The sequence below is a fragment of the Ceratina calcarata genome, unplaced genomic scaffold (genome assembly GCF_001652005.2).
Source record: "Ceratina calcarata isolate Rehan_Ccalc_2016 unplaced genomic scaffold, ASM165200v1 scaffold436.2, whole genome shotgun sequence".
Taxonomy (NCBI): domain Eukaryota; kingdom Metazoa; phylum Arthropoda; class Insecta; order Hymenoptera; family Apidae; genus Ceratina; species Ceratina calcarata.
Genome location: NW_017167384.1, coordinates 903,920 through 920,066, shown reverse-complemented (window position 1 = coordinate 920,066; position 16,147 = coordinate 903,920). Strand labels below are relative to the sequence as shown.

Here is a 16,147-nt window from a genome sequence, read left to right as displayed (position 1 = left end):
CTTATTTAGGTAAACCTTGATTACTTTGATTGCCTAACTGTTTCAAAGGCTCGTTTCTGATTTAATGTTTCTATCGTGGATACTCGTCGTCAGGGGTTAGATCACTTCGCCTGTTATTAAGAACGTGGTTAGGTGAAATATGGAAATGGATCCATGAAAAGGGGAGTCAACCAGAGGGAGTGAAAATTATTTGGAAACTCGGCCCCTTCGTCAGGTATAAACACTTCGTTGAACGTTTGTCAGAGTTTCTGGAATTCTCAGAGTCGATTTACTTATTCGGGAGAAATATGGAGTGTGCGACTTGTAATTTTCTTTGATCGCTCGTAAAAAACACGAGCCCCGATGAAATTATATTATCTGGAATTCTGTTTTTTTTTTTTATAATCTTTTAGTCGATCGCCAGGTGTCTGTGAACTGTTTATCTATGTAATTCTCAGGCGCGAACATCTGGTCGTAATATAATAATCAACGTTTTACGAGCATGATTGTCGCGAAGGTTTAGTATTCGTTAAACGTTCGAAAAAATTTATTACTCCAACTGAATTCATTTCTACTAAGCCGACTGGCATTTTATAGCCTGTAAAGTCGAAAGCGTATGAGCGAGTTCAATCAATTACTCAAAGACAAATGCTTTCCCAAGCAGTGAAATCACCAAGTGAAATGTTAATCTCGACGTTTACAGAAATATGTATTATTTCACAGATTACTAAATTTTAATTAGTTCGTTTGTATCATCTCGTAATATTGCTAAAAATAGCAGGCAAATTCATTTTAGTCCTGCAGGTGAACGTATAGCTCCTTGGCTACTTTTTTCCTCCTCGTCAAAGTTCAATGGTTCACACTGTTTGCTCATGAATACGCGTCGAGTGATTGATCGCCACGATCATTAGCCACGGATTTGTTTATTTACACACGTGCAAATTGCGCAAAGTTACGATCGTTTTTTGCTAGGGCGCGAATCGAGTAATTCGCTGACAAAAAGTTTATCGCGGCGGTAATTTGCTGTTTGAGTAGTGAAAGTACGGGAAACCGAGATGATGTCGACGCGCAACATTCTTATAATAATTGTAATTCTGTACAAGATGATTACATTAATTTTCGTTATAGAATAGAAAGGAAAATTCTCCTGACACTTTAAATTTACAATACAGGAAAGCTACTTGAATTATTAGACATAAATTTAAAATACAAAAAATATTATCCGAAATATTTGTGACGTCAGGATTCCTCACTAACGAGTCAATGACCTCGCAGTCTAATTCCCTTTGTCAAACTTGATCTCGGGTTATTTTATTATTAGGGTCAATGGCAGGTAATTTCGAGGATCTTTTCAGAGAATACTACCTACTTCTAAACTATAAGCATTTAGAAATAGCAATGACAATTCCGTATTTCATTAACTGTTATGCAAGAGGATAATCGCTGTAACAGTTATTATTAAATAAATTCAATTTAGTTTGAATGAATATAAACCTGGCGTTTCGAATACGGAATGAATTTCGCTTGAGAAGTGGGAAAAGTATAAGGAAGGAAGCGGCGGCGTTTAGAGATTCATTGATCCAGCCACAATGAATTATAACTCATTCATGCTCGGCGTTGCGGTCCCGCGGCAACGTGACTTACAGCCGAATGAATACCTCGTAATGCTTCGCCGAACCTGTGTACGTGAATCATTCCTACCATCGCCGCTTTTAATCCACGCGTTTAACACGTAATCCAGCGAATTCGCAAAATTCATTCGCGCCAAAGCGATTCCTTTTACAAAATTAAAAGGAACAACCGATTCGTTAAAATTGACGATAATTTTAATCGAAACTCACTGTGTCGCCGTTTTATATAAATTTATATAGAATTTTATATAATAAAGGACAAAGCTAGCGAGTTATGTATATGTGGCTGGAACCGTAAACCGCAAAAGAAAGACGACACCGCGAAAACTGGAATACCCGACGGAAAGGTCGCATCTGACTGTCTCTCGACGCGACGCGGCGACGGTAGCGAAAGAGCAAAATTGTGACGCGAGCGAATATAGAGACGTACGAGATTCGGGTTCGGGTTCGAGCTAACAGGTAACTCTGAAAGTGAAGCAAAACGAGGGTATATGAGATAGAAGGAAGATCGAGGGCCAGAGAACAGGAGGAATAAGGACAAAGCATGTACACTCCCGTTCATAAGTCGAAACAGGATGAGATTCTAGATTGATAGTGAATCGCAGTTGCGATATGAATGCAAATTGTGCATTCATTTTCCTGTTGTATTGTATTTCAGTATAATTGGTCGTGATTGTGCTCTTAAAATACATTTGGTGTTATTACAAACGTGATATGTCAATGCAACTACAAATGGGAAGTATAAAATTTGTACATTTCTTTATCACCAAGGGTTGAACAGTTATTCATTCACCTGAATGGTTGCTCTAATTTCCGAGTGTTTCGTGAAATGCTTGAGGACTTCTGATGGGGTGTGTACAGACAGGATCAAGAGGGAGGAAAATGAGAAAGAGAGAAGGCAAGCGTGAGAAGAGAGAGAGAAAGAAGAAATAAAGAAGGATGGTGAGAGTAGGGAGGTGAGGCAGGATCGTAGAGGTAACATCGTAGAGGCTGGGACCTGATCCCAAAGGTAGGAGGACTCGGGTTGGCGAGGCCAGTCCATCGCGGGCCCTCCTCTCGACCGAACGCGCTTTACTTTCTGCCCGCTCGTTCAAATTCCCATGTGCACCGGTTCCTAACCCTTCAGGTCTACCACATAACTCTCTTCTACCTTCGAGGTGGTGCGTTCTTCTCGATGACTCTGCGCGCTGATAGTGACGGTGGTGGTGGTGGTAATGGTGCCGGTGGTGGTGGTGGAGGTGCTTGTCACTCCGCTCTGATGGTGGTGGTCGCCTTATACTCACCTTGAACACCGGGTTGCACACCTTGCACAGTTACCCTTTGCTCCAGTTCCGCGCCGCCACTCGACCGAGTCCAATCGGTTGGATCGCGTTAAGAGAACACAGTGTATTCGCCCGATGGGGTTGATCGAACAATTTTTAATACGGTCGACGGTCCGGGAACGTTGAGCGAAGGCTATCAACTTGGGGTTTTTTATCACGCGCGGCGTCACGCCGATCGATTAACGACGTTTCGAGATCGAAACATCGATCGTGATCGAGATTCCCGGCGACTAACGAGCGAGACACGAGGCGACAACCCTTACACCTGTCGGACAGGGGAAATCGATCATGAAATTTTAATTACGCCCGGTAATCCTGAGATCGGATGACACGTTCGCCAAGGCTGGCAGGCGAACCGGCCAGTTACTCGCGTCGATCTTGATTCGCCAAAGCGGTTTGAGGTATTCCCCGCGATATTCCGGTACCAGCTGGCATCCGGCATACAAATTTCCGTGGGCTGAAATAAAGCGACGCTTTTTTGCGAAAAAACCTGACAAAAGAATGGAATAAAGGAAGAGAGTCGGACAATGAGAACCGGTAGCGGAGGGGCTATTTGAAAAGGAATTCCTCTTCGTTAAGTTCCAGGAGAAAAAGAGGAACGGAACCGGAGCGTTCGTCGATCGATCACTCGCAACCCGATGATCTCGAGATCCCCGAAGGATATTTAACGCGATGATGAGCCGATCGATAAATCCGCACCGCCGTTTAATCGTTAGCCTCGCCGGGACAATAAGACGGTACCCTCGCGTGAGCAATTCCACGTCGCGTGAGCCGAGGTATCTTCGATCGGGAAGCTCGCACCCGAGCGTCGATTATCGCTTTGCTTAGTTGCCTTTTTAATTAGTACCCGCTCGCTAAACTGCCAACTGCATTGTCGTCATTAAAACAAGTTCGTATAAGAACCTTTTGAAACGCCTCCTGCATTCGATCTCGACTACGAACTTTCAGATTATTCGTCTCCCGCATGGATCCGATCAATTGTTATTTAAAGAACGGCGTGTGGAGACGAACGTGGAAATAAATAAGACATTTGCGACATATATGAAAGTCAAGATTCGGATATATCTAAATCCAGGATAGAGAAAGCATAAATCAAGAAAGCTCATCGAATAAGCTATCTGGTGTACGTAAAAGCCTGAACAGAGGCTGTTCGCGCTTAGTCACCGTTAAAGGGAACGCTGCATCGTTATTTGACGGTCGCAAACAAAACTCGAACCAGTTAAGCGGGCGCAAACACTTTGCTGCCTGTACAAATGTTGGCCCTGCGGTTTACCTGTTTCGCACGCTGCGCGCCGCTTTGTCTCCAATCCAACGGAGCAAATTTAATGTTAATTGAAAGCAGACCGATGCTTTCATAAACTGGGACTTAATATCGATTGGATGAAAGTGAACGGAATCGTATTTGGTGACAATAAACAAGATGACAATTTGTGAAAAATAATATTAATAAAAAAGAGACAAGTTTGAAATGTTGCAGATAAACTGAAATCTTTATGACAGTGTAAATAAAATTTTGTCGTATTAAAAAAAAATGATGAAAAGTGCATCGTTTTAAAACATATTCAGAGAATAAATCGTGAAACTCGTGTCGCGCAAACGAGCATTGCCGAGCGGATCGTAAAAGGAAAATTGTTCCCGGTGTTCGTCCGTGTGTTTTATGGATTCAATAAACAAGGGCTATTGTGATGTAAGAGATGCGTCGTGGTGACATCGCGGCAACCGCGATAGCCCTACTGATTCTTGGCCAGATCCAGGGACCACGGCAAACTAGGTAAGACATTCGTTCACCCGATTGGAAAAACGAAACCCGATCGCCTCCAACTTTCTAGTCTCCTTGTGCAACGATTCGAACATTGCAGAAGAACGCAATTTAGATATTACATATTTCCTCGATTATATTGTACAATCGAGGGATCGTTCGTTCAAACATTTTTTTGTCACACTAACAAAGCGAACGATTTATTTTCTTAAAGCAACTCGTTTGAGTTGAGCATTGAACAGAAGAGGAATTCTGTTGAATTGTTGGCATCCCTTCGTGATACGTGAAAAGGAGAGAGCAAAAGGGTAAAAAAGGTGCGCCCTAAGGGTGCCAGTGGATTTTTACAACAACCTTGGGAATAGGTCGTTTACCCTTATCTTTGGGATCTGGCGAAGTGCGAACGATCGAGTCTCTCTCAAGCGACGAAACCGAATATCGATCGAGGTGGTCCCCTTGCTGTCTCTTTGGGGCCCGGTCGCCTCGGTTCGCTGCGCGCCGCCACCGGGCTCTGTTTCCTCGCAAAAAGGGGCTAGTTATCTGACGAAAGCTATTTTAACCTTGTAACAGCTCTTTTATTTTGTCAAGATAAATGTCCCGAAAACTCTCGTATCAATTTATAACAACCTTCTCCCGATTTCTTATACCGTATGTACCATTTTTCAGAACGTACCACGTTTATCCGAGGCAGTAATATTATAATAAATGAAAGAGTTTGAAAAATATTGGCGATGCATTTTAAGTAGTAGACATATCGAGCCGAGCAAAGGGTTGCAGGTACGTAACGGAGGGCGCGTCGACACGTGCTGGAGGCCCGTCACACCTTGTCAAACTTCCATGGGCAGGCGCAGTGAAATTTGATGCACGGGCCATGCAGCCGTTCGTCGCCTATGCGTATGATAAATTCAGACAGCTCCTTGAAAATCGTGCGGTGAATTACGTTCCACCCGTGGCGCATCCTCCTCTGACGTTTACACGTGTTCTCGCGGCACGCCACCAGCCAGCCAGCCACCTGTATTAATTTCGCGCTTCGCGCCGCCTCTCGAATCCGTTGCCAAGTGAAATCTACGCGATTCCCAGGGAAAACCTGTTGCCCGTTGACACTGATTTCCCTGTAAATCTCGCAAACTTTGGCCTTCTGCGTTCTTTAAAAAAAATGCTCGTACAAAATTCCTCCGCGGGCAGAACCGGAGATGCTTTATTTTTAAACGACTCATACCGAATTCACAACGTATCCAGTCTCGTCCTTCGGGGCGCAACGCGAATTAGTATATGAAACTAATACGATATTCCACATATGTACATTGCAACAGTTTTTTTCTTCTCCCCGTCAAGTCTACCAAACTTTCATGCAAATTGCACCGCGTTCTATCTTCTTCGAAGAAGGAAAATCATATTGCGAGATCACAGGTGCCGATGGAAACGGTAACCGCGTTTCACCGCTTTATCATGGCCGCAATAAGGTCGACATAGAAATTACCCGGGTTTCTTCGCTTCTTGCGCGAAACCGGCTTCCCCAGTGAATTACGGGTTGGTCATTAAATTATTAACGCAGATAATTATCATTGGTCGTGTCAGTTACCTGCCGTGATAGTGAAATATCGGTTCTCTGTTTTATGTGGCTGTTGCAGTCCTTCCATCAAAAATTGAAATTATTTCAAGATATCGAATAACAATCTTTCGTTTCTAATTTTAGAATTCTCTGATAGATAAATTCCAGTGCATTGTACAATGATTTTTGACTGACATTCGCGCTATTTCACGGAGCTTGTCCTTCTCCATTATCACTCTACACTATTGTCTTGTATCACTGCATTGTCATCGAGCAGATCTATTCACAGCAGGATGAAGTTATTATCTGTCTTGCCGCAAGTGTGAAATAATCGATTCAAAAAAAGCCGATAATATCAGTCGGACTGTCGCCGTGACTCTCGTTTTCCTTTGCAAGAATGACGCGTCCGCATTGTTCCACTATCGCAATTACGCGCAACGATACAAAGTATTCGCTGTTTTACTAGCGGGTAATTTGACATCTGATTAAGCCTTTGTTGCAAAGCTGCCGTTACGTAAAATCATATTTAAAAGGCAATTAGGATTACAAGATTTAAAAGGCAATTGTAATTAACATCCTTTTTGCCTCGGGTACACCGTAATGAATGGAATATAAGCGAATCCTAATTATAAATTTATTCGCATTCATTCATCAAAATTTATCGTCAATTTTTTCCCGGTCGACCGGTTCGGGATAATTAAAACGGGAGTAAAAAGAAACAGGTCGGTGCTTACGTAAAAGACAGCCGATCGTTTTCGGGGCGATCGTCTTCGCACGTCTTCGATGCTAATTACCGATCACATCGGTTAATTGGATATTCGTTTTTACGTAACGGATTTAATTACTTCGCCGTTTAAGGACTTCGACTCGTGTAATTCTAGTCCGAGTCTAACGTGAAATCGACGCCAAGTATTGTTGAACAAGTTTTGAACACGTGGTCTCACGTGCGATTAGGTTTTACTATTCTTGTTCCATCTCGGTGTTACGTATTTTAAAAAGGATATTGTCGAACCATTGTACACATTATACAAGTCGGAGACAGAGATTGATCGGGTTATTAACTGCACGAGCAAAAAGTAAAATTGGGAACACACGCGTTTCGCCACGAAGCCCTATTAATAAAATGTGATACAACGTCTTATCGGCTGTCCGGGAGAAAGATTACCGTTTCTTTTCGTGTCGCGTGTACAGATTTATCGTTCGATGATGAATCGATGACGCCTTCCAAACGCGTGTTACGTCTTGTTAGACCGTATCCCCCGTACCGTTGCTATCCGGTGAAACGACAAAACTACCGGTTGTTCAAAAAGTTGACGTAGCAGAATCCGAATCAAACAGCGAATAAACTGAATATTTTAGAGTCTGAAGCTTAGGGATCGTTTCTTACCATTACGAGTGGAAATAGTGAAATAAAATTATCGGGAAACCTCAATGACACGCGTACAAAGTATGTAATGACATTCGTTCGCGTCATAAATATTATTCGAATGCAACAACGCAAATATAATTACTCGGGCGTATAGGAAAAAAATTATGAAGCAGCATTCCAACAGTTTTCCCTTTCACGTGTTGCAATGCTCAGATCGCGTCCATCAATCTCTTCGTTTTGATTAGCAGCGACGACACAAGCAAACATGTTCAAAGCAGCTAATATCAATTCATTACTGCATATTTAATCGTACATTAATTATTCTCTCGCACAGGAATTTATCCACAGAATCATATTTCATTGCATCATTCTAATTTTATTATTTTAAGAGAGTGCGTTAACGCACTCAAAGAGAGCAGTTTACATTATAAACGCAGGATTACGGTTTAACAAGGAAAGGATATAAGGAGTATTCAGGCAGGTCTGAGAAATTCCTGGTGCATTCCTGGGACACAATGTCCGACGATTACGAGTGTTACGGCTCGTAAACCCTTCGAATTAACGAGGGGCCCTCAGCAAGAATTTCCGAAATGATAGCGTGCCCCCCTCGCGGTGATCGATTAGGGTAAAGACTGGTTATTTGGGTCAGGCAAGCTTCCAAAAACCCTTTCAATCCTCGGCAAATTAAAAGAATATATTCACGATCAAATGGTGTTCACTAACATTGAGGAAATGTACCAAATGAAATTGATAACGTTTGTTTTATCGTATGAGCATTGAAATATACATTCACTCTTGATGTTTTCTACATTTTCAGGGATTACTTTTATCTCTTTTAATATCTATAGGTGCGACAAATTTCAGAGGAGATGGTGTAATTAATATCGATGTTAATCTGGGTTAATTAAGCTCCGCTACTTGAACGATATCAAAGTAAATTTATTGAACGTAACGATGATTAAGCGTCGCGTGTCCTCAAAACCGAATGAAAAATGAAAATGATATTTCACGTCGTTTTAAACGGAGCAGGCTCAACGCGTTTTCGAGTTATTTAACGCTTATCAGAAAGTTAAGAATCACGAATGAACGACGGAATGCATCGATTCATATAAATTATTCTTTCTATTGGTTCTATTTGATCAAATTGTTTTGTCTCGAGTGAACTTCATGAACTCGTGGCTCGCGACCATCCCCCTGGGCAGTCATCGAGCCCAGCGTGCGTTTTCCAAAAAGAGAGAGTGGCATCGATGGCTCCGAGGTGTATTAAATTAAGATCCGCCGACGGTGTAAAGTAAACCTGGACTCCCGCCGCGCCGCCGCCGCCGCGAGGAACGGTGATGCCATTCGGTGAGTCCGGTAGTGGACGGAGACTTCGTGTCTTCATCATCGCGGTTTCTTTCAAGTCTTTTAGGACGATATGAAATAAAAATTTTTGAAAATAATTCATCTGGTTTCCAATTTTCGCTGTGCCGCAGGTATATCGAACTAACTATAAATTAGAGAATCTACATTGTAGATTTAGAGAGAGTAGTCATTGAATCTCGATACAAATAGACGGTCTATTTTATTTATTATGAACCGAAGCTATCAAGGAAGAAACGTAAGTCAGGATGAATTTATATCGAATTCCATCGCGCGGGCAAAAACGGTGGATCCGGCGGTATCCATGGAACTGGAAGAGGGTACCAAGGATGGTGGGCAAAGAAAGAGGCGGCGGCGGCGGCGGAGGAGCACGCGATGCTCATGAAAAGAAGCGAGGGACGGGCGAAAAAAGTGCCTCGGCGCGGATCCAATTAAAATAACCAGCGGTCAGCGGACGTCGCGTCGTCGCGTCGCGTCGCCCGAAAGAAGTATAATGAGAGAAGAGGAAGAAGCGGGAGGAAAAGACAAAGGGAAACGGAACGCGGTCGCGTTTCATGTATGTATATATATGCGTACACGTTCCCATTGGCCGGGGCACAAAGCGCCATTAAAATATCTGTAAGTGTGCCCCGGACCGGGGCATGAAAGATGTCGGCCTAAACGCGATTCAAATTGATTAAACGGGAGAAAAAGCAACGGGTTAACCGGCTGGGAATTCCTCGCATCCCTTTCGCTATGACAAGGGGGTGTCGTTTTTTATCGGCTCTCCCCGCTTCTTTGATGCCTCGCGCTCGATGCTATCGCTTCACTTTCAAACCAGATCCGCTTTGAGCCTCGTACTGCCTGTACCGAATCACGTATTGTACTCAGGATCCATTTTTCTTCCTCCTCCTGCGCCATGAATTAACATTCGCTGGTCGCTCAATGTCCTTCGATGGTAGTGGCATTGCTTCTGCGTCGGTCGAATTTAATCAGAATCCTTCGATAACTCGTCGAATAATTTTAATGATTGCTTCCTAGAATGATCTTCCCTCGAGACAAATTGAACACCGTTCCCACTGATCGAATCTTCTTAACAAACCATGGTAATCATTCGAGACACTTTAAAGCAAACTGGCTTCGTATCTAATAGCATCAATGACTTAATCGAGCAGCCTCGTTCATCTCCGAATGCAATAACCGAAGACTAACGAAGCGTTTCGCTCGTCGAACATTCTCGGCTAATAAAGACATAGATCATGATCGAGTGTGTCGTTCAATGACGACCACGGCCGTAAATTGCTGCAGCTTCTTGTCCGCGTTTCTAGAGCCTCGCGCCCTACTTGTATCGACAGGCGAAAACCTTTTTGTTGACCCGTCGTTGCGATTCGGAGGCTTCGCGTACATTCGTGTTCACAAATCTCGACCTTCAACTCGCACTGGCTATTAATTATTAGACTGTCAATTTGTTTGTGCAAGATTCCAAGTGAAACATTACGGATTTATTGCTTGTATCGTAGAGTGAGAATGCTGATCGCGGTTAATGCGTCGATACACTTTCGAGGCGTGCATCGCGTCCTGCCTGGCGAGCACAACGTTGCTGAAGAGTCGTTTGCCTTGGGGGCATAAGAATCGAAGTGCGCTCGCTTAAGCTGCATCCTCGGTAAATCGATGCACTTCGATTCAGGCACGAACGGTGAACACGACGAAGAGAAGCCGTTCGACAATCGTCCATGAAAAGGATTTCATAATTTTTGCGACAAGGATTCGCAAGGAGCGTTCCACGAACCGGTACTTTGTCTTTATTCATTACACTTTCATTCATCGCGCTCGCGCGGAATTCATTATACTTTGAATGAAAATGGGAACGAACAAGACAGACGATGGATCTCGTTCTCGTTTGAAAGGGAAAGAGGCGTCAGCTGTCCCCGCGAATCCACCTGGAACGGAGACAAGAGTCGCCCGCCTTAATGTATTCAACGGACACGCCGAGAGCCAACAGCCTACTTTATCCCAATTACCGTCCCGTGTCCGAGAATCCTCCAGCGTAGATAATCACTGTAATCTTCGCTCTCATTATAATTATCACTGTCCATTACGACCGCGCTTGTCGCCGGCGTAACACACGACCAAATCTAATTAACGCGATCGTCGTACCCCTAATGGCAAAATGAAAATACCTTTACACGACGATAGTTAGTTTTTTTACTATCACAGTCGGACCGTGAAACAGTCGAGGGCATACTTTCTGCGGCCACTGTACGCATACTTTTCATCCCGGGTTCAAGCTTTTTGTTTTCCACCGTTCTCACCGGGTATCCCGGTTGCATCGCACGCATACACGCGCACGCCACGGCGCGGCGGCAGAACCGGGGCCGGACGCGTTCGAGGGAAGCCGTACAATAAATCTTAAGGCGCCAGGGTTGAAATTTTCGCCACCTATCCCGCTTGTCAGGATCTCTCTACTCTCTACAAAGATATTTTTCGTATTACCTACACCTACTACCTGGCCTCCACAGATCAGATCCCCGAGATACGTTTAACGAGCAGCCTCTTCCACTTTCCATAAACTATATAACCGATATATGGTCAATAGAAAGTTCAATATAATGGATCTTTCTTTCTCGGCCACTGATTCGTTGAAAATTTTATATTTTTTTAATTATAGTAGAAGTAGACGCTTCGGGTATTTTTCATTCTCGTTTTATATAACGAACATGCGAACAAGATTTCTGAAAGTGGTTACAGAAAATATTGTAGACACGTTGCTTTCACGCTGTTTACCAGAAGTAAAATCATAACTCTGCGAAGTTATCGAGGCACGTCTGCCAATCAGCTACCTTAAGTACTTGAGAAACACACTCGGAAGATAGATAAGACGGTTTATAAGCCCCTGCCCGGTACGAATCTATGGACAGCGGCGAGGAAAAACGTGGAGCACTTAATTTCGCAGACGATAAGCGGTCAGAGCGTATCGGAGTAATTAGTGACACCTGTGCTATCGGTACCGGCGCGTCACCGTTCGATAACGGCGAACGAAAAATATGCTGAAAGTTCGCCCACGAGGTCCCAAAGACGAGTTTCGCGGCGAGAGTTCGCGATATCGCCTGGCCCCCGGACGATAGCGTTTAATTATGGTTAATGACAGCCGGTGGCGTGAAACGCGGATAAACGTCGCTAGCTGGGAGGTGCGACCGATGATTTACAGCGTCGATAAATCCGTGAGATCCGACCTGACGCCGTATTGCCTCGCGCTCAGGCCATGCTTTAAATATAAAAACTCTTAAGACGTTTCCACTGCTTATTGTCTATCGAGCTATCTGACGAATAGTCCAAATTAATAAACGTCGGACGTTACTTTTATTTAAACATTATATGCTTAATCATTAGGCTTGAAAATGGCCTCGCCACGAAATTGGACACGCGTACACGTGTATCACGGTGGTGGCCGTGTCCGAGTGGAGCGAGGCGTGAGAAGATCAGGTCTTGTAGAACACGAAACTATCCGCAGCATAAATTCGAGGAGTACACGCGGGTCAGCAGACCCAAAACGAATGAGCAAAAGGCAGACCGGAAACATTTCAAGAAGTGCACTTTTCAAGATTTCGTATGAAAAAAATTGCCAGAAATTCTCATTATACATATGTGCATAATTAATAATATACATGTAGAGCACATGGTCCCCTAATCTTGTGGCGCATCGGAGGGCGATTGCGTTTTGTAAAGGTACGAAATCATTGAAGAAGCAGGGATTTCTGTAAGCGGTACATCGACGAGTCCGCGCCCTATAAATACGCGTAAATATTCCCATAAATCGTTTGGAGCCGCGGAACACGAGTACCGCGGCGTTCAAAGAAAAAGAGAGAGTGTAGGGGTTCACCGAGGCTCGTGTATATCATACGCGGAATAAATTACGCTTAACGTACGCACTCGCTGACTAAGAGCACCGGATTTATACACTCGGCCGGGTTTCTGATGTAATCGAACGTTTAGCGCGCGATTCATGCGCGAAATTTGCATTTTTACAAGATCGACAAACTAACTACCAGCGTGATCGTGATTATTCGTTGTACGATTCTCAATGGTCTTATAAGAACGCCGATTAAAAATCGAATTCTTACCAGGTTTCACGATAGGCATTGAATACGCTCTAAGACTATGATGTGAAAATGTACGATCGCTCTCAATGGGAACGTAGGACCGAGTCGAAGGACAAGTTTTCTCGACCTCACTCGCTCGCTTTCTTCGAATCTTGAAACCCGCCCACGCGTACTCGTCCGTGGATAATAAAGCACGGCCACGCAATTCGAATCGGCATAATTTAACTTCGTACGATGATGTCGCCGAGCAATTGGGCCACTTTGATTTAAGCCGTTCGTTAAATCGGTGCCCTAAGTAATACTATAACACTAACCTACATAATAGACTTCGCTACCGTACCTCCTCTATCTACCATATACATGTATGCATTTAATGTATTTCTGATGATTTGTATTTCTTAATGCATTTCACGTTTGCATGTGACACGTATATCCTTCATTTAGGGGTGTATCACGTTTGAAAAATCTTTCTAATTATTTTCTGCATAAATGCAACGCGTTTACTCACTCGCTTATTGTGTTTTATGCAAAAATGTACAGGCTCGTTTCCTTTTCCTGGGCAACTTCTGCCAACGGGGCACACCATGTCGCGTCCCATAATGTTCCGAGTTAATAGTCAGATCAGTCGCGATAAATTCGCATTAACTTCTATCCCCCGGGGACATTATCCACGTGCTCCCTACCTTCGATGATAAAGCCAAGTTATTACGCCCCGGACGCAACGTTGATTCATGCCGATTAGCTTTGTGAAACGACTGGCTGGCTAACGCTGCGCGCTGTAAACTGTCAGCTAATCCGTCGACGTTTGACAATGTACGAGGAAGTGCAAGTCTTTTTACGTTGCAAAATTATACGAGAAAATTGTGGAGAAAAAGAGGAATCGTTTGTTCCTTATCTAAATTGTGTTGAGTTTCCTATTTCGTATTTGATATTCTCGCGCCTGCAGCTACTTTTAATCGTGCAGTGGTGAACGTCGTGACGAGTTTCGATGCTGACGAACGCGGTGGGTGGCCCGATCCAGCGGTAGCCGAGCTATCAGCCACCACCTCCGTCTCTTCTTTCTAATCCTTCTTTCTCTCTCCGTCTCGTTTACGGCTTCCGACGAGTCGACCCACGTGCGTGTAATTATCCTGTCAATGCGTCGGATTTTCAAGCCTCTCCGGATTCGATTGAGAAATCTTCCTCTCTGTCGACGCACCGCGTCACGCAGCACGCGATCCGCGCAGCGAATATGCAAATCCACGGCTCGATTTCGCGACGCCGCCACCTCCGCGCGATCAACTCTGATCACATTTTATGCAATTAATTCACAGAAGCGTGGGACGCACGCGTGGATTTTTCGTTGCACACGCAACTCCGTCGAATATAGATTAGAGAATTAGAGGATTTCGTATCCGAGCTTGTTCAATTAATAAATACTCGCTTCGAATACAAATCACGATGCATGGTTTAAAGCCGTTTCAATATCTTGTTATTTCGTATGATTTGTCTTATTGATTTACTCAACTGCGTTCCGTTACAATTCAATTTTTCTATCCGCGAGAGAGGTGGTACACCTTTTAGCAGAGTATAGAAACGAGTAATTGCGCGCGGAATGGGCAGCGCGAAGAGTCATCTCACGGTCTCGAGGTGTCTCTCAAGGTGCAGTAATTACGTTGCGCAATTAACTCCTCGCGCTTGCTACGTGCCTAAGTACCTTTTTGCGTTTCCCCTTTACTTACTGTCCAGTAATTGTTCATAGCGAGCAAAAATTAACCTTTTCGACATTCTCTCAACGACCTGAGAATAATTAATACAAAATAGGATAATGAATGGAAGTTGAATTAATAAATTATTTTAATCGCGAGATAAAGATACGTGCTTTTTTTATAAGACGAAACACGACAATATTTCCGCGTTTACGATAATTTCTACTTTACAAACAAATAACTTGCAGATAATGAATTCTAGTTAAACAACTGGTTGTAACTTTCACATATTTGCCGATTGCTCAATGGGATTCGTCGTTCAATTTACTTTGCTACGAATTGTAATCGAATGTACTTGAAGAAGAGATAGAGAGGGAATGGCATAATGAGTGTTTATCTCGGTACGCGTTTCGAAGGCGATTAGAGATGCCATAAATCTGGTCGAGTTGCGTCGGCACAATCATCCTGGTATAGGTACATATCCTGAATCTCGCATGAAACATTATTCTCGAGCGTGACCGGACCGGTAATACCCCGCGGCTAGTAATCCTCGGTGTAACTTACTCTAACGCTGTTTCGCATGTTAAACCTCTCGCGCCGCTTCATACACTCTGCCGTACAGAAATTGTGATCTCTTCTTTCAAAAGTAATTGCTCGTCGTTATAACATAATTATATTTATTCACGTTTCGCAACACGCGATTAAAACAGCTTTTTCATTATTAAACGTATGAATTATGCGATACAATTTGTCGTCGTGTCGTAGACGCGCGATTGGTTGTAGCAAAAATCAGGAAATCGAGGGACTCTAAAAAATTGACCCGAACGTGAATTCTCCTCCGTTGCTCTGAGTATTTCAGTACGATAAATCAGGGCCGACGCGTAAGTCTTCTAGCACGCTAACCAGCCGGCATTCGAATGAATCACGAAACGAGGCTTAAACGGCACCTTCGCCTCGACTCGTAACGAATCGAGAGGGAGAGGAAAACGCGATGAGGACAAGCAGACAGGCCGCGAAATCGTCCCATCGAGGCGTTTAATCGGCCAAGAGCCAGGGAGAGGAACGAACGATCTTTCGTATAAACACAGGCGCCTCTCGGCGCAGACCCGCGTACCGCCGTTAATACCAGGTTGAGCGCGAGGGGAACCGGTACCTTACTCGAACCCGTATGCGTCTATGATACGATAATACGCGAGGGATTATGCGTGTAGGTTCGCATATGATAATTTGCCGAGACAAAGCCGCATTGTCGGGACATAAATTGAATCTGCCCTCCGATCCTCGTACACCCACCCACCCCCGTATCTAACAACGTAGAAACGCCTATGCGAACGGGGGATCCGACGTTTCACGCAAATCGGAGAAATGGAAAATAATGAAATACAGTTTATAATATAAAAATTGTTCGA

General features: G+C 43.9%; 1 protein-coding gene across 5 annotated transcripts in view; it reads left to right on the top strand.

The window, feature by feature from the left end:
* The window catches only part of LOC108627003 (Wnt oncogene analog 2), a 59,799-nt gene that overhangs the window by 11,652 nt on the left and 32,000 nt on the right, over positions 1 to 16,147 (top strand). The window contains exon 1 of one of the 5 annotated variants that reach the window (XM_026815235.1): positions 1,960 to 4,703. The exons of 3 other annotated variants lie outside the window; for them this stretch is intronic. In XM_026815235.1, the coding sequence (XP_026671036.1) occupies positions 4,627 to 4,703 (77 nt within the window). In that variant the 5' untranslated portion in view covers positions 1,960 to 4,626. Of the gene's footprint in view, positions 1 to 1,959; positions 4,704 to 16,147 lie in introns of those variants that run through there. One more of the 5 variants, XM_026815234.1, reaches the window with a different exon arrangement.